At 44.7% G+C, this 17,658-nt stretch overlaps 4 protein-coding genes across 4 annotated transcripts; 2 read left to right on the plus strand and 2 right to left on the minus strand.

Annotated features, from left to right (window-relative positions):
- Nucleotides 1-2: 2 nt before the first annotated feature.
- Nucleotides 3-2,437, plus strand: LOC108094938 (N-acetylglucosamine-6-sulfatase-like). Its single transcript, XM_017195799.2, has 5 exons — nt 3-23; nt 536-595; nt 650-1,355; nt 1,423-2,060; nt 2,115-2,437. Exons 1-5 carry the CDS (start codon nt 3-5, stop codon nt 2,256-2,258), a joined length of 1,569 nt encoding a protein of 522 aa, XP_017051288.2. The 3' UTR covers nt 2,259-2,437.
- LOC108094939 (immune-induced peptides) lies at nt 2,359-3,545 on the minus strand. The gene is made up of 3 exons (XM_017195800.1): nt 3,412-3,545; nt 3,145-3,351; nt 2,359-3,068 (listed from the first exon to the last, which is right to left on the minus strand). Exons 1-3 carry the CDS (start codon nt 3,461-3,463, stop codon nt 2,467-2,469), a joined length of 861 nt encoding a protein of 286 aa, XP_017051289.1. The 5' UTR covers nt 3,464-3,545; the 3' UTR covers nt 2,359-2,466.
- Nucleotides 3,546-11,446: 7,901 nt separating this feature from the next.
- LOC108094947 (trichohyalin) lies at nt 11,447-16,276 on the plus strand. The gene is made up of 3 exons (XM_017195809.2): nt 11,447-14,035; nt 14,132-15,333; nt 15,457-16,276. The coding sequence occupies exons 1-3, from the start codon at nt 11,447-11,449 to the stop codon at nt 16,229-16,231; spliced, it is 4,566 nt and encodes a 1,521-aa protein (XP_017051298.1). The 3' UTR covers nt 16,232-16,276.
- A 116-nt stretch (nt 16,277-16,392) lies between these two features.
- LOC108094948 (attacin-C) lies at nt 16,393-17,457 on the minus strand. Its single transcript, XM_017195810.2, has 2 exons — nt 17,070-17,457; nt 16,393-16,883 (listed from the first exon to the last, which is right to left on the minus strand). The coding sequence occupies exons 1-2, from the start codon at nt 17,393-17,395 to the stop codon at nt 16,481-16,483; spliced, it is 729 nt and encodes a 242-aa protein (XP_017051299.1). The 5' UTR covers nt 17,396-17,457; the 3' UTR covers nt 16,393-16,480.
- Nucleotides 17,458-17,658: the final 201 nt, after the last annotated feature.

Genomic DNA, 17,658 nt, shown 5'->3' on the forward strand with positions numbered 1-17,658 from the left:
TCATGGTTGGCTTTTTGTGTGGGGTGGGAAAAATTCAAATTCAGCATTGAACTTTTTCGTTGGCGCCCTATTTAACTTTAACAGTGCGGTTAACAGCACAGTGTGTACACACATTGTTTCGGGAGTAATCTTTCACTGTGTTTTGGAGGTCTGGCAACTTTATCGCATTGCACTCTACACATCTGGCAACTCCCTGGAAATAGTTTCAAGATTTTTAAATATTTCTTATAGATTTTAATTCGAAAGCTGGGAAAAAAAAATGTATTTTAAGAATGGTGGAAAAGAAGATCTACATTTTAAATATTTCTTTAAGATTAAGAATGTTAACGTAAGTACAACGTTCTCGAAATGTTATTGTTAATTTTTCTGGCAGAACAATTTTTATCAAATACCTATACCCTTGCTTATTATAATTAAGATAGAAAAAACAGAAATAAGTTTAATTAAGGTGTGGGTAACGGTTTTAATTATTACCGCCAAACATTTGAAAACACTAAATGATCACCGAAGCGTTTTCTAACCCTAAAATCTCAAGCCGGGTTTTGTTATCGCCAGAATTTTATGTAAACAAAAGAAAATTGCGATCAGCTCCATGGTAAGAATCCCATTGTTATTTTTAAGTTTTCTGCTTATTTATAAATACCTGCAGATTAGCTTAACCCTCCTGGTCGTTTTGATCCCTGCATGCCTGGGAAATTCCGACGCAGAGAAGTTACCTAACATCCTGTTGATCCTGTCCGACGATCAAGATGTGGAGCTACGCGGCATGTTCCCGATGGAGCAGACGATCCAGCTGCTGGGTTTCGAGGGCGCCCTCTTCCACAACGCCTTCACGCCCACGCCCATTTGCTGTCCGGCGCGGACGAGCCTGTTTACGGGGATGTATGCCCACAATCACGGCACCCGGAATAATTCCGTAAATGGCGGTTGCTACGGAACACATTGGCGGAGGACCCTCGAACCTCGAGCCCTGCCGAACATCCTGCAGCAGCAGGGATACAACACCTTCTTCGGGGGAAAGTACTTGAACCAGTACTGGGGCGCCGATGTGCCCAAAGGATGGAATGAGTTCCATGGCCTCCATGGAAACTCACGGTACTACAATTACACGCTGCGCGAGAATTCTGCGAATGTGCACTACGAGTCTACATATCTGACCGATCTGCTAAGCGATCGTGCTGCAGATTTCATAAGGAGTGCAACCACATCTACAGGGAACGAGGATCCCAAACCCTTTTTCGCCATGGTGGCTCCACCGGCAGCCCATCAGCCATTTACTCCAGCTCCACGGCACGAGGGCGTGTTCGCCCGCATAAAGGCCTTGCGCACACCTAGCTTTAATGAGGTTAAACAGGGTAACTGAGCTATCAATGTTATATACATATTGCCATATATATATTGCTAAACTTAAATCTCTTACAGATAAGCACTGGTTAGTTCGAGCTGTCCGTCAACTGCCCAACGAAACGATCGATACTATAGACAAGTACTTTCAGAAGCGATGGGAATCGCTGCTGGCTGTGGACGAGATGGTGGCCACCTTGGTGGGCGTGCTAAACGAGACACATTCCCTGGACAACACCTACATCGTTTACACCTCGGACAACGGCTATCATGTCGGCCAGTTCGCACAGCCCTTCGACAAGCGACAGCCCTACGAAACGGATATTGGCATACCGCTGCTAATCCGTGGACCGGGAATCGCACCTGAGAGCCATATTGACACTGCCGTCAGCTTGGTGGACTTGGCGCCTACGATTTTGGCCTGGGCGAAGGTCAACACGCCAAACTACATGGATGGACAATCGTTTCACGAGATTCTGTTGAACAAAGAGCGGAAGATTCCGTTCTTCGAACGCTCGCTGCTGATTGAATACTGGGGCGAGGGGACAGTCGAAACTTACAATCCCGAGTGTCCTTGGCCAGCGAAAGATCGCTTGACACAGTGTACGCCAGAGGCTGATTGCCATTGCCAGGATTCGTGGAATAACACCTACGCCTGCGTGAGAAATATTCGTCACCGGGAGGATCGCGTTTACTGCGAGTTTAGGGATAACGAAGTAAGTTATAAAGTTATAAAGTTGTATAAATCTAATGTGTCTGTCCCATTTCAGAACTATTTGGAAGCCTATGACCTGCAATTGGATCCCTTTCAAATGACAAACATTGCGTACGATCTGCTGCCCATTGAACGAGCTTTGTATTCGTTGCGACTAAGGAATCTCACCCAGTGTTCTGGTCATTCATGTTTTCAATAGTTATATACTCAGTTCACTTTGAGTGAATACTACAATTAACCTTACCAAACTTGCACTCACAAGTGCTAACCAAACCAAATTAGTACTCGCTTGGCGTATCTAGTTTTTTGGAAGTTTCTTTATTCAAATATGTGATTTAAGTATCTATATACATAGTCTCAAATTATTTACATTACAGAGTCTCGGTGTTTTGTGTTTTGGCAACATTTTAGGAGTAATGCTGAGTACGTCCACGACCAGAAACAATGGCATTTCCATTGGCATCGAGAGTAACTGTGCGTCCATCCGGGCGCTTCCAAACGGAGACACTGTCGTCCCAAACACCAGCCTGGTTGTCACGGGCCACGAAGTTCTCTCCCTGGACGCGGCCATCGTTGATTCCACGGCGGCTGCGTTGGATGTTAAAGCCTCCGTTGCCGAAATCCACAGTGCGATCGGGACGCTCAACATGGAACTGGGGACTGCGGCGACTGCGTTGGATGTTGAAACCTCCATTTCCGAAGTCTACGGTGCGATCGGGACGCTCGACGTGGAACTGGGGACTGCGGCGATTGCGTTGGGCGTATATTCCACCGTTTCCAACAATCACTGTGCGATCTGGACGAGAAGCCACAAACTGGGGACTGCGGCGAGCACGCTGGACGACAACAGTGCGACCCGGTCGCTCCACATTGAATTGCGGAGAGCGGCGGTGACGGGGTGGAACGGGACCAGCGCCATAGGGACCAGTCTGCGGAGCAGAACCCAAGTTCTGCGGTCCAGGACCCAAGTTCTGGGCTGTAAGACCTGGTCCACTAATCGTGTGGGATCCTAAAAGAATAATTCATAAATTTAGTACAATCTGCATCTGTATATATTTATATACCTATGTATATATATTATATACCTGGACGGCCCTTTCGGTTCACATAAGTGTTTCCCTGCTCATCGGTGTACACATGCTCTCCCCTTTGCGGAGAATTCTGGAACTGGCCACCCACTCCAGGAACCGTATAGGGGCCTTCATTTTGTCCCCTTATGTAGACCTGATTGCCAGGGGGTCCAAAAACATGAGGGCCATTGCGACCATCGTAGGTTTGTTGCGCTTCCGCAACTGAAAGGATGATATTTGTTAAGAAATTTGATTAAAATATATAAAAACAAATTCATTTACCAGCACAGAGAACACCGCAAACAGCTAATGCTATTAATCCAAACGACTTCATTGTGATCAGTTCCAAAGCGCAGTAGCAACTGGTTGCATTAAGGCAGCTTCCAGTATTTATAGTAGCCGGAGAACCAGCTATCAATTAGCATCTTGCTCGATGCTTGAGCTTGAGCTTGTTTACAACGACCGCACAGAATTTCCCAAACGTCAGAATCAGCAGCCGACCTGCAATGGGAGTGCGATCGGGAATTTCTGAGAGATTGCCACGGCAAATGTCGACCATTAAACATCTATGTATGTACATGCATTATCTATCAAAGCAAATCTATTCACGGAATACATGATCGTTTATTTGGAAAAGGTGTTACAACTGGTTTAATATTTTTATTCCTCTCTTTAATGTCGCTATTAGAATAAGACACGAATAACAAGTGTTTTGTTTGGCCAACACGTGTTTGCTTTGGCAAGTTGAATAAACTTGACGGACTTTCTCAGCCACAAAATATAAGTTGCATATTAAGTGAATTGCTTTTGACATCTGCACCTATTCGTAGAATTCTCTTATTATAATATTTTATGACATTTGTATTATGCATTGGCAAGACGAACAAAAAATTTGTTGATGATAAAAATCGAGTATAGTCATATGTCTTGTTCATAATGTTTAAAAGACAAATCTAAATAATATATTCTATTTTATATTTTGCCATAAATTTCTGAAATATAAATGACCTATCAGGTTTTCTAATTAATATATTCAATGTTGATAACGACGATGGACATATTCTTATCTTCCAATTGGAAAATCCCCTGTTTAAATTGTTGTTCTTAATTCCCTACACCTCAGAAAGTCGTTCAAGTCGAGAGGCCACTGTACTTGGCCCCGTCTGGAGATGCGCCACCCATTTGAATAGAGACTGTCACATGCATTGTCTTCGGCCACAGCCAAATTCGATTCGTTCGCCCTCATGTTTATTTAATCTGATCAATTGGCGCAGCGTGTCACATAAATTTGGACAATTTTAAAAATGCACAAAATACACTAAATTTGTCGGTTGTTTGTCTTGGCCACCCCACGATGTCCAGGATGGCCGGGAGCGACAAATAGAGGACACTTGTGACCAGAGCATTGCGCCGCAAAACCGGTTTTAGCTGCTGGCTTTTGGCCACGTCGGTGTCGGTGCAACTCAACACCTTGGCAAATGAAAAGAAATTGCCGGCGAAGGCCTGGTCTCCGGATGTTTCCGGTTGCACGTGCAGATGTCTCTATATTCTCCTCCCCTTCCCTTGATCCCCACTCCTCCGGCCTCCGTCCTGCATCCTTCATCCTGCTCCTCCTGCGCCGCCGACAACATACTTCAGTGCAATTGCATTTAAATCAGTTGGCCGTGTGCTCGTGCGTTGTTTTCCTTCGAATCCTTCGAGTCCTTCCGCACACGAAGGCACCCACATAAATTATGCAAAATTTTTCCAACTCCTGGCCGGGCAGAGCCATCGCCGGAGCAGAGCGTCTATGTGGCCCGTGCGCCATTTGTTCGTTTCGAGACCAATAAAATGAGGCATTCGAAAGTTGTAAATATGCTCCCTGCCATTCGGCGGCAACGGCAGCGTTCAGTGTCTGCGGCTCGTAAACTGTCGGCCAGTGTTTTGTCAGTAATTTTCTATTTGCCAACGCGCGTTCGCTTAATGAATTGCTTGTGTGCGGTTTTCTGCATATGCATAAGCTCAAAAATTGTTTATACAAACTGCATTTAAATACGTTCCACCACCCATCCATCCCTACTTCCCCCGATTTTGAACTCATTTCGTTTTAGCCGGGAGCTGAGAAGTTTCCGCTTTCTTTGTCGCCGGGTAACATAATATTTTACTCAGGGATCGCAGCGAAAAACAGAGAAAAATTTGTTTGTCCAAAATGGACGGATGGACGGATGGACGGGCAGCTGTAAAATGGGAATAGAAAAAACAAACGGAATGGCTCGTGCCATGTCATGTTTTGTGATGCACGGGTCCAAGGATGCGCCGGGTGTCCTTTTTTTTTCCCTTCTTCGCCCCCTTTGTCATGTCGCCCCTTGATCCTCCCTGCCTTCCATCGGCGAACTGTCCTCGAAACTCCTCCTTCGCTGTAATATTTCCAGGCAACATCCCGAGTTGCCGGCCAGCTCAGTTCAGCTCAGTTCAGTTCGCCAGCTTCTTTCCGTTGGCAGTTGGGCCCAAAAAAAAAACTTTAAGCCAAGACAATGCGACATAATCGAAAAACAACAGACGGACGAGTTCGCGTGAATTATGCTGAAATTGTGGAGCCTTCGAGGAGCTGGGGCTGAAATGTTTACTTTTGATTGACTACGCTGTTTGATAAAACCTTCTTTGGCTGGGATTACAAAGATCCATTTTAGGGGGGAGACCCACAGCAGTGCATCAGTGTTGACCAAGGATTTGAAATAAAAATGGATAGGAATTTAATAAATGGTTAGAAAATAAATCCCAACAAGAGGAGAGTGGTAAATTAAAATAATAACTATCATATCAGAACTGGTATTGTCAGCATAACTAACCAGGGATTCCTGTTCCTCGAATCAACGAAGTTTAAACCAAATCGATTCTAATCCGAGCCCAGAGCCATATTTCAATTCTTTCCCAGCCAGCCCAGGAGTATGCCACGTTTTGCAGCCAGTTCGTCGGCGAGGGGCAACTCAAAACTGTTGCACACTTGGCAGCTGCACAGAGATGCACTTCCTCCGTTCCTCCTCCCGTCCAGGAAGCCCCAACCCTTCGGGGGACTTGTATGCGTTGGACTATTTATCAATTTATTACGCGCAAAAAGTTCTTTTTTGTCCAACTAAGCCAACTGTCGCTTCAGTACGAGTGTATCCCATATCTGTGGGTATTCGTATCGCAGCTGACATCGCTCAATGCTCATTGGGAATAAGCCAAGTGTGCGTGCCGCAAAATTAGCCGAGCCATGTACGAGTATATAGAGAGATATCTGGCATCAGGTGGCCGGGGCTTTGTTAACGGATTTATGCAGCCATAATAAAACTTGTGCGCGCTGCAAATTGATTTATGGAAGGGAGCGAGAGCGCAAACAATTGCAGATTCTATGTAGTGGCTTGTAGGTCCGGGAAAACTTTTAATTTTCTAAATGTATTCGCCGACAGAGAACTTGATGCCTTCGATACGCAACGCACATAAAGAAGCAAGGCAATGGGCGGCAGAAAGGAGTGAGGAAGGGGGCGTGGCAGGATGTAGAAGGGGAGGAGGGGAGCACATCCGTCCCAAAGAGCCGAGTTGCAATTTAATGCCGAGGCCAACGTAAAAACTGGAAAATTATGACCAAAATGAGAATTTAATCGAAATACGTGAGTGGAAAAATGAAAATTTGACTGCAACTTGGGAACGCGTCTGACTGCCCGAAGACCGAAGCTCTTTCACCTTTCTCCTGTTTCGAGAAAGCTGTACAGAAAACAAAACTTATCGTAAACATGGGATCTATACGCATTATTTATCTTACAAACTAAAAATTAACAAAATAGTTAAGGTACTCTTTTCATTCAAATTTTAAATCTCATAATAATAATGATTAAATTAAATAAATTTACTTAAGATACAGACTAAAGGAAATAAGTTTATTTATATGCATTTAAAGTAACTTAATCAAAACCAAATTGAATATTCAACGTTATGTGTAGGCAAATTACTTCTTAAAATAGTGTAGTATGGAATGTTATTTGTTATTCGTTTGAAATGAAAACATTAACTTTGTTTTTGAAAGTGTAGAAAAAGCAAAAGGCAACAGGCGGCGGAAAGCAGCATAAAATACACAGTGCAAGCTCATGCAACTTTTATCATGGCCGCAAACGCTGCTGCTTCTGTTGGTAACTGGTAACTGGTAACTGGTTACTGGATGGTGGGTTTCTGGCTGTTGGTCCTTGGTGGAGCAAGGAGCATCCTGGCAGCGTCATCAACACCGCCTTCATCTGGTTACGCGTTGCCTTGAGGCCCACCGAAAAACCCACCTTTCGCTCCGGGAAATAGCACAAATTAATGCCACCGACACTGACTCTTGCTTTCTTTCCGCCAGTGCGATTGTCTGTCCTTACCTTTACCGTTGTGCGAATCGGAGGTCTAGTTGCACTCCCCACGCCCGATTCCCATACGCAGGCAGACAGACAATTCTCAAATGAGTCAACAACAGTAAAATGGTTTATTTTATTACCAGGCAGCCGCCCTGCCGAGAGATCAGCCGGAGGAACTGCAACCTAAGAGATTGTTTTCCTCGCTTTAACTTCTACGCAATTCACAGATTGTTGATCTTTAATTACTGGGTTAGTTAGCAGTGTTTAGTATGGAGTCAAACTCATTTAGACTTAATATGCTGATTATGTTACACAACTACCTGGCAATCATTGTGAAATACATTCTTTACTGATTAAAAACATCCTTATGCATTTATTACAAGACAATACATTTAATTTAATCACTTGTTGAATGAACAAAACAAACAAAGTTAAAACTTGAATGGTTCATGAAAAGAATTAATAAGACCCATTAATAATTTTTTTTTTAAATTTGTTTATTTGAGTAGGAAAAGATAAATAGTTTTACAAACTTCATACAATTCCATTGATTTGTGAACTATTTTTTGTTGCCGTTCATATTATTTGCTTGTGTAAAAAATTCAAATTTAATTGAACAATAAATATATGAAATCCATCCAGGAATTTTATTGCCACACTTTTTTGTTGAAGTAATACAAATAATGGTTTTCCCAATAATTCTTTCAATAAACGCTCATAGCTTATTGGAGCAGTCTAACCCCTTTTGGCCAACCAACTAAACTTTTCGAATTTAGCTAGTGAGCCATTTGGCGAATGGACCGCTCGTGACCGATAATATGCAATAGATGCATTTAGGCGCTTAATATTTAATTCGCGTTGGCAACATCCGCTGCTAATTGCTTATAATTAACTAAATGACAGCCGGGCCGCGGACGTGCCGGCAACTTCATTTGGAGCTCATAAAGCAATCACATGCACTTGCACAACTATAAAAACTTCCTGTCCGTGTTGCCAGTTCCATGCTCTCTGCTCCCTGCTCCTCGCTCCTTGCTCCTTGGTCCTTGCTCCTTGATTTTGGCTTGGTTGCCGGTACATGTTTTCTTGTCCGTCTCTTCCGGCTGTCATGCCATTGCCATTAGCCTGGCCTTTACTGCTTTGCAACATTTCCTCTTGCGACTTCTTTCCTTCGGCTCACTTCTCTCCATTCTTTTTTTTGTTTTTTTTGAGGTCCGACTTTTGGCAATTTTCCATATGCAACACGCAACAGACGTTTTTATGTTTTCGGTGTGTGCGCCGCCCATAAAAAAGTGAACGAGCAGCATCCGAGGAGGCGACGGTTCATGGTCACGGTTCATGGCTCCCGGTCCTCGGTCCTCGGTAATCGGTCCTCGGTCTTCGGAGCTGGCGATCCGGAAGGGATGACAATCGTTCCGGGCGAGGCAATGGAAGTCAATTATCGAATTAATTTAGTTGTCCAGTGTCCGGGAAATGGGCAATGGCTTTGGGTTCGCACTTCGTGCACATCATAAATGCGAAGCGGCAATCACTAGAATCGGGGATTATGACGATTATGGCCAGGATGGAAGGTAAGGGAAGGGTAGGGAAGCGGATAGAATTCAAATTGTTTTTACCAGTCAGCCTCGTCCTGATTGTAAAATTGTGAAATTCTGCAATTAATTAAATTACCCGGCGAAATGAAATTTTTGGTCGCTGCAAGCAACAGCTAGCAAAAATCCCCGGCGGGGATTCCCTCGCAATATACATTCGTGTCCAGTCATCGTCCTTTTTACCACCCCCCTCCGCCTCCCCTCGTTCGTTCGTCCTTGTCCGTGTAATTGATGCGTTAATCCGCATATTGACAGCCGCGGCTGCGGTGGCTTTATGGAAATATGTCCCCAGGCTCAGCCACATCGGTACTTCGCAGGCCTGTTGAAAGGATTTGCCCATCGAATATTGCACCACTGCGTCCTGCCAGTCCTGCCACTCCTGTGTCCTGCCACTCTCGCCACTCTTGTTCTCCTGTCACTGCGACTGGCTAAGTAATTTAATTACATGCCGCAAAATTATCGCAATATTGTTTATTGGCCAGCGGCGCTTGACGCATTTTGCATGAGATTAATCCGACATTCTTCGGCGGTGAACTATCGGCTAATCTGTTGAGGGAATTTGCCGCAATTTGTCAATATTGAGAATTCTGCTGGCGAAGGTTGCCTTTGCTACCCCGATCCTGATCAATTCCAGGAGCGATTCCCAACTCTGCACTTCCAGAAACTATACTTTAATTTCCAAGTGGCATACCTCAATCAATTTACAATCAAATTATCAAATTAAAGGATTCCCAATCCAGCACTTCCAAACTCTATCAAAAAACAAATATCTTTTATGCCAGTAAAGTTCTGTTAATTTATTTTTCCTAGGATAAAGTTAACAACATATTGTCTTGAGCAAAGAAGTCCCCAGTGCATAGAAAAACTATAGCTCCCCCACATGATACAATTAAAAAACGTGGTTTTACTTCATATTCAGCATCTTCAGAGGAGGATACCCGTCACCCGTTTCCCCAATAATTTTACTAACTAAACAACACACAATGCGTTTATTCATATCGCCTGCTCCATTGTGTTGTTCAGTGGATTATCAAACGAGTGGATGGTAAAAGTTTTAATCAAAAGCGAATGCGCTCTGTGCCCGCTAATTACATTAGTTCTGCCTGCTGCTGCTGCTGCTGCTGCTGCTGCTGATGATGATGATGATGGTGTTCATGATGTTGTTGTTGTTGCTATTGCTCCTGTGGGTGTTGTTGCTGCTCCTGTTGATGTTGCTCCTGCGTGGCAAGGATACTTTGGATGCTGCAGTTGCTCCCACTGAATGTTTGATTATTTTCAATTATTTCGAGCGGCGCATTGTGCTGACTTTGGCATTGACAACGTGCAGGATAACACACACACACACACATGCTGAAACCCACACAAACACACTCGGATACACACACTCTCGCAGCGACAGAAGGAAATAGGAAATGTTATTGTCGCTGCGCATCCCCATTCCCCGAACATTTCCATTTCCATTTCCACTTCCATTGGCAAAAGTTTTGGTATAAAACAAAAATCAGATTTACATGGGCGAGGAAACAATACTCCCGTTGGGAGGCGGTGGAATCATTTACCCAAGTGAGCCAGGATAGTGTGTGTGTGGGTGTGTACGATTGTGGGTGTGAGTGTGCGTGTGTGGGTGGGCAACAAAGGACATCTCATGTTAAACAGCTGTCGGAAGCCGCCGGCGCAGTCGTCGTACGTGTGTAAAAACTTGACACAATGCAGCATTTCCCTTTGGGCGGCGAAAGTGGGCGTGTTTCGAGGGGGCGGAATACGGTGAGTGGGAGTGGGAGGGGGAGGAACTGGTGGGCGGACTGGTGACATTGCGACTCTTATCGGGCCACGTTGTCAAAGTTGTGCGGCAGACACCTGTTGCCAAGACTCCACTTCCCACTTGCCACTTCCCACTTGCCACTTGCCACTCCCAAATCCCAATTGAGTTCGAGTCGCTTGTGGCCAGCGATGAGAAAGATACGCTTGTTGTTTTACCTAAATGCCAAAAATACCCAACAATTGAAAAGCATAGTTTAAAAAGCATTTAATAGCTCGCTCTATAGAAAAGACTGAGATAGCATAAAATGGTTAGAAACAGCTTAGAAACAAACAAATAAAATAGGAGTACAAAATACGATAGAATAAGAAAAGCCATTTTAAATGCGGCTGAAAAATAAATAGAATTATCTATATATGTATATATTTAACTTAAAGAGTAACCGAAGGAAATAACTTAGCTGTTCAGCAAAGAACATCTTCTTAAGTTTAAGAAAATCCTTTGAATATTTCTTAAATAAGTTGCTAGTAATTTTAGGTATCTAAACAGTAGTCATTTTTCACTCCAGTCTGTTTTCAATAAAATTTTGTATTCTGAAAAGACCTAAGCTCCCTTGGAGGATGATTTTCCTACAGTTCTGGTGGGCGTTGATGGTGTTCAGTGGGCCGGGCAACTCCTTGGAGGTCATGACCGCCGAGGGAAAGAGCGGGCAGGGGAACTCGCCGGAGGGCAGTGACAAGTTGCAGAGCTTCAATCGGGCGGTGGAGCAGGCTCGTCCCGAGTTGCAGGAGCTGAAGATCACCTACGGCGGCTTGCAGGATCAGAACAACCAGAAGCAGCAGCAGCGGGATCGTCGCAACTCCATCGACGACATGCTGGCCAGTTTTGCCAACGAGCCAGGGGGTGAATCCAAATCGAAGGCTGAGGAGGAGGAGCGAGTCCTGCAGGAGGCGGCGGATGCCTGGTTTCGGGACATCCAGGCCAGCATGTCCAGGGAAACTTCTTCTGGAAGCCAGAAGCAGGCTCGTTCCGGTGGCAAACAGGAGCGATCCATTGCCCAGAATATCATCGATCAGCACGCCAAGACAATGGAAAAAACCGAAATGGGCAAGGTAAAGCAAAAGTACAAGGCGGCTTCCGACGATACCATAGTGCGCAAATACCTTGTGACTAAGACTCCTTTGCAGGATACGGGCCTCAGCCATCTGGACATTATGCTGAAGCAGGCGCAGGATTTGCTCAGCGATCACGAGTTGCAGGAGGCCCAAAAGGCCGAGAAGTTGAAGGAGGAGCGTAAAAAGCAGGAGGAAAGAGAACAAGTGGAAAAGTTTCCGGAGTTTGGCAACGCACCCATCCCAGATGGTGTCTACGAAAGTACTCTCGATCGTCTGGCCTTTCCACACGCCAATTCCTTCAAGCTGGCCCATGAAGCCAACTATAAGTTGTCCAAAATCGAACAGGAGGCCTCGGAAAAGTCTCCGAAGTTTTCGAAAATCGGAAGCATCAGTGAAAGCCCTCTGAAGCCAGCGAAACGCAGCTCATCAAATCGATTCAATCCCATGAATGAGATTAAACTGAAGACCAGCAGCAGACTGATGCTCAAGGGTCTGGGACCCTCTTTGCCCAGTAATGCCCTTATGGACATCCATCAGCACCAAATGGTGGACAGTATGATCCGAAGGAGAGAGCTGGAGGATCAACTGAAGAACGACCAGCAATTGGAGGCGAATCAGGACGGCGAGGATGATGATCAGAGAATGGGTATTAATAACCTGATATCTCAGAAGGATAACATGGAGTACCTGCAGTCGGTTAATCCCGCCATGGAAACAGATCAAATGATGGATCTGCCCCAGAGTTACGACTATAGACTGCCCCAATACGATCGATTTCATCCGCTGAACCAACGACAAAGTACTCGGGACTACGAAAGAGTTAATCGCATGCCCATTGAATTGGATCGCTTTAAAAGGCAACCTCAAATGGGTAAATCTTCTCTGGATGAATATTCTATCGCAAAAGGCTTGCCACTAGCAGGTGAAGTAGCCCCACCAGCCAAAGAAGTTAACGAAGATCAGGACATTATCAATCGCAAAATTGCTATAAAAATGGGTATATTAAACATGAACGATCGAAATGGCTTGGACTCACTTAAAGAGCAGGAATCAAACGAGAAAGACAGTCATAGCGAGATTAAGTTACATGACGAAGTCAGTCTGAACGGTCCTCTCATTAAGCCAGAAAATAAGCTTGATTCTGATTTAACATCCTTCGAAGGAAAGTTGGAGGATAAATCAGAGGTTGAAATCGAGGACAAGCTTTTAGCTCCAGTAAAACGTGAAGCCAAAGTGCAAGAAAAGCTAATGCAACCTCTTAAAATTGAGGCCACACTGAAAGATGAACCTTTAATTGAGGCAAAAGTTAAATTATTATCAAAAGAAGAGGTTCCACTTGATTTGGATAGCAATAGTGAGCTCCATTCCAATGGAAAAGCCGAACTGGCTGCAAATTCGGAAAGCCAAGACATTTTGGAGAAACGTGAAAGTCCGGAAACTAACGAGTGTGCGAACAACCATGAAAGCATTCCGGAAGCCGAAACGGATGGCAAGTCCGAGGAGGTGGAAAAGCTAGAAGCAGGTGTCGAAAAGGATAATGGCGTTGTCAAACTCGACATAAATCTGAAGCTTCAGGAACCCTCAGAGGAAAAACCTGAGTGCGACGAAGCCAATAAGGTGGATGAAAAGGAGGCCGCGGCTCCGAAAGTAAATCCCGATGCGGTGGTCAAGCTGTTGGCCAACGAGTTGTCACTCGACAAGGATCGCGGCAAAAGGCAAATAAGGCTGAATAGATATCGCAGACAGAACAGGAGGTCCAAGAGATCCTTGGACGAAAAGGAGCCACAGTTGCAGCAGCAACATGAAGAAAACGAGCAACATGTGGTAACCAAGCGACTGGCTCCTCTCCTCGATGACTTTGAAGACCACAATGGGAATCGCGTGGGTTTTGGAAACTTGGGTCATGGCATGCTTACTCCAGATTCGGAAGATCAGGAAGGTAAGTCCTATCCAAGTCATAAATTACTGGCACACTATGATGAATTGGAAGCCGCTCATGAAGAGGAAGCCCTGGCGAAAATCTACGATCCCACAAGGAATACTGTGCCCATGATGAATCAGCGGCCCAATTTGGGTTTCCCGGGGCAACCTCAGGTGATGCAACAACAACTGCAACAGCAACAACTGCAACAGCAGCAGCAGCAACTACTGCAACAACAGCAACAACTGCAACAGCAGCAGCAGCAACAGCAGCAACAGCACCAGCAGCAACAACTGCAGCAGCAGCAACAGCAGCAACAGCAGCAGCAGCACCAGCAGCAACTGCAGCAGCAGCAACAGCAGCAGCAACAGCAGCAACAATTGCAACAGCAGCAACCCTTGCAACAGCAACAGCAGCCACAAGTGCAACAGCAGCAGCCGAATCAGCAACAAGTGCAACAGCAACCAGATACAAATAGGCAGCGTCATCAGTCGTCCAATTTCCAGGCAAGTTTCAATTTAACGCACTTTTTCAATGAGTTGCAGAAGATGCAGAACTTGAAGGCGCCACAGCAACAAAAGCAGGTTGTGCAACAAAGCCCGGTGGTGCAGCAACCAGTGCAGCAGCAACAAATGCAGCAGCAATATCTGCCGCACCAACAACAGATATTGCAGCTGCCACAGCAAATGCCAATGCTTCGAAATAGCCAGCAAATGCCCAACAAACCCATGTCGCCACCAATAAAATCCTTTGGGGTTCATCGTTATTTCGGACCCTTCTTCAATAAGCAACTCAAGCATGATCCCTACTTGGCGGCCTTGACCACCATTGATCCGAGATGTGTACCCATCACAACTCCTGCTCAAGGTGTTTCTACGGCGGCAACTTTGCCGCCAAACTGCACAACTCCTGCGGACACTCAAAATCCAACTACAACCAATCCAACTTCTCCAACCTCTCCAACCCCTCCAACTTCTGTTGATCAATCGCACGATATTTGCAAAAGTCCAGATGCAGTGAAGCTGAATGTTTCCATTAATGCCAATGTTTGTGGAGACCCGAAAACTAAACAGTTTTACGGCAATGGATCCATAAATCTGATACCCGCTTTGAATGGATTGCATTCGGTATCAAATCACGAACTACTTGAAAAAACAGCGTTTCTAAGGGATAACCTAGATCAACTTGAAAAAGAAGAAAGATGTGTTCGGGAGGCGGGGGAAGAATCCGAGGATGGATGGGAGACAAAAAGTGAGAAGAAGAAGCTGAAAAAGCAAGATGGTCACATGAAAAGGCCTTCTATTAATTGGGCCGGAAAGAAACAGACTCATCAACAAACTGTAAAATCTCAGCCAAAATCGAAAGAGAATGCCACTTCAAAGGCCAAAGCCAACAAACAACCACAAAAAGAACCACTAAAAGAATCACTAAAAGAACCACTAAAAGAACCACAAAAAGTAGAAGGAAAATGGTGAGTTTGTTTTCTATTGCTAATAACTTATTAGTAATTAGTAATTAATTATTAGTAATAAGCATTACTTTTTATCTAAACCTTAAAAAATATTTAATATTTATTAAATGATTATTCCTACAGCACCATTAAACCTCTATCAAAACAAACCGAACCACTATCGGATAGTTACAATAAGTTAATCACGGGCAAGATATCGGAGAATATAGTGGCAGCCGTCTTCGAGGCGGTGGGCAATGATCCGGGAATGGATCGCCTGTTGCCTGTTCTCGAAAGGAATCGCAAGTGTTCGTTAAATAGGGCCAAGAACTTCTACCAGATCCGGAACGACAAGAGCGAGAACTATTTGCAGCAAACGGAGAACATGGTGCGGGATACCATGGAGGCCATTAGCGAAATAATCGACAAGCAGATTCGCACTCGTGCCTGCATTCCATTGCGTCCAGATCTCCAGGATTTCTACGAGCTGATACTCAAAACAGCCAACGAGGAACAGAAGTGCCGCGAGAAGCGGCAGAGCTCCCTGCAAGTCCTGGCCGAGGATTTCAGCCAGGATGTGCGACTGCTCGATCCCAGTAAAATCAACCAGAAGTCCCGGATCGTTAAGAAGTTACTTCGGCAGTACGAGGAATTGCCAATTGAGGACCAGCAGGCGGCGACTGGAGTGCGGGATGAATTGCTCTTGGATCTGGTTTACCTCAAGAAGTTGTCCGATTCCGCGGAGCGTCATCAGCGGAATGCCCGTCTGCAGGAGGTCCTCAAGCAGGCGAATTTGGATGATGTCCTGGAGAAGCGCATGTCCAGCGAATACTCTCCTCGATTCATAAAACTACTCAAAACGGCGGAGCTTTTCAAGGAGGCGGGCGAACAGCAGGCCAAGGCCTTTGTGGGTCTTTAATTTATAGATTTTCTAGTACTTTTATTTCTAATAATTTGTTTCATTCATTTTCTGTTTACTTATGTTTATTCTAAATAAAAATTTGCCTTGTTTAAATTAATTAAAAAACTAATACTTATAAAATCAAATCCTTTTAAGCTAGAACTCAAAAATACACATAATTTTGGAGAACAACAGTTTTATTTAAATAAATATTTAAAATTTTTTTAGAAAATTTAAAAGTGATAATATTTCGCAATAGACTTCTCTTTAACCTCTAAAATAATGGGAAAGTCCCAAGTTGGCTCCAAAGTCGTTTTTTCCTTGGAAAGGTCCACTGGTCCATCTCGAGGCCGTGCTGCCCAGATCGAGCCTTGTATTGTGATCCTGCGACTGCCAGATATTGGCTCGACCTCCCAGCTCCAATTGCTTGCCCAATCCGGGAATGTTCGAGTGGGTCAAAGTGGCTCCATGTCCATTTATGTGCGAGTAATCCAGAGCAGCTCCATTCCTATCGAACTTGAAACCGTTGGCCAGTTGGTTCTGCGAGGCGAAGGCCTTGGCATCCAGATTGTGGACTCCATTGTTAAATAGATTCGCGGTGGCAGTCTGCTGGAAACTATCCCGCACTCCAGGTGTATGTGTTTTGGTCAGCTCGATGCCGTGGCCATGGCTAAAAAAAGAAAATATAGTTAGTTTGTATGGGGAGTTAATGAAAAATCGTATAAATATAATTTATAAATTGATGCCAAAATAAGGTTTTTAACAAAGAACATTTTAAAGATATAACAAAATAATTTGTGTATTTATTTTTTTTAAATTGATATGTTTTAGCTAAAGTTAAATCTTAGATACTCACTTATTATAGGCCAAAGTAGCGCCACTGGTAACCGGAGTAGTGATCGGTTTGGTTTGGGTATTGCCCGCTGCGAATACCTGTCCAACCACATGGTGATCGGCGGTGCCAATGGCCTTGGTCAGATCCAATCGAGCATCGGCTCCTCCACTCGGATTGGAGGCCAGTGAACCACCCAACACCTGGCGACGTGCTCGATAGATTCTTGGTGGTGGCGGCGGTGGTGGATAGTAAATCAGAGGAATGGTTTGTGGACGCTGGGGCATCGCCGCCGCAAAAGCCGCAAACACACAAATGGTGACCACAATCAAGGAAATGATTTTGCTCATCTTGCTTCACTGATTTGCTTACAGATCTTTCTGATTTAGCTGCCAACTGAGGACTGTTGATGCTGAGATCTGCTCACTGATCGTTTATATAGCAATCTATCTCTGAGCGGTGCTTCCCGCTGAAACCGCCTGTGAATTACCTATTTATATATGCATGCTTTATTCTGCCTTATCAGTGAGATGAGATGCGTTTTTCAGTGGAGTCCCCTCGCAAGCAGGTGGTTTACATTGTCTGATAAGCGGTGTTGTAAAAATCCCCTGGA

Source organism: Drosophila ficusphila, unplaced genomic scaffold (genome assembly GCF_018152265.1).
Source record: "Drosophila ficusphila isolate 14025-0441.05 unplaced genomic scaffold, ASM1815226v1 contig_414, whole genome shotgun sequence".
Lineage (NCBI taxonomy): Eukaryota > Metazoa > Arthropoda > Insecta > Diptera > Drosophilidae > Drosophila > Drosophila ficusphila.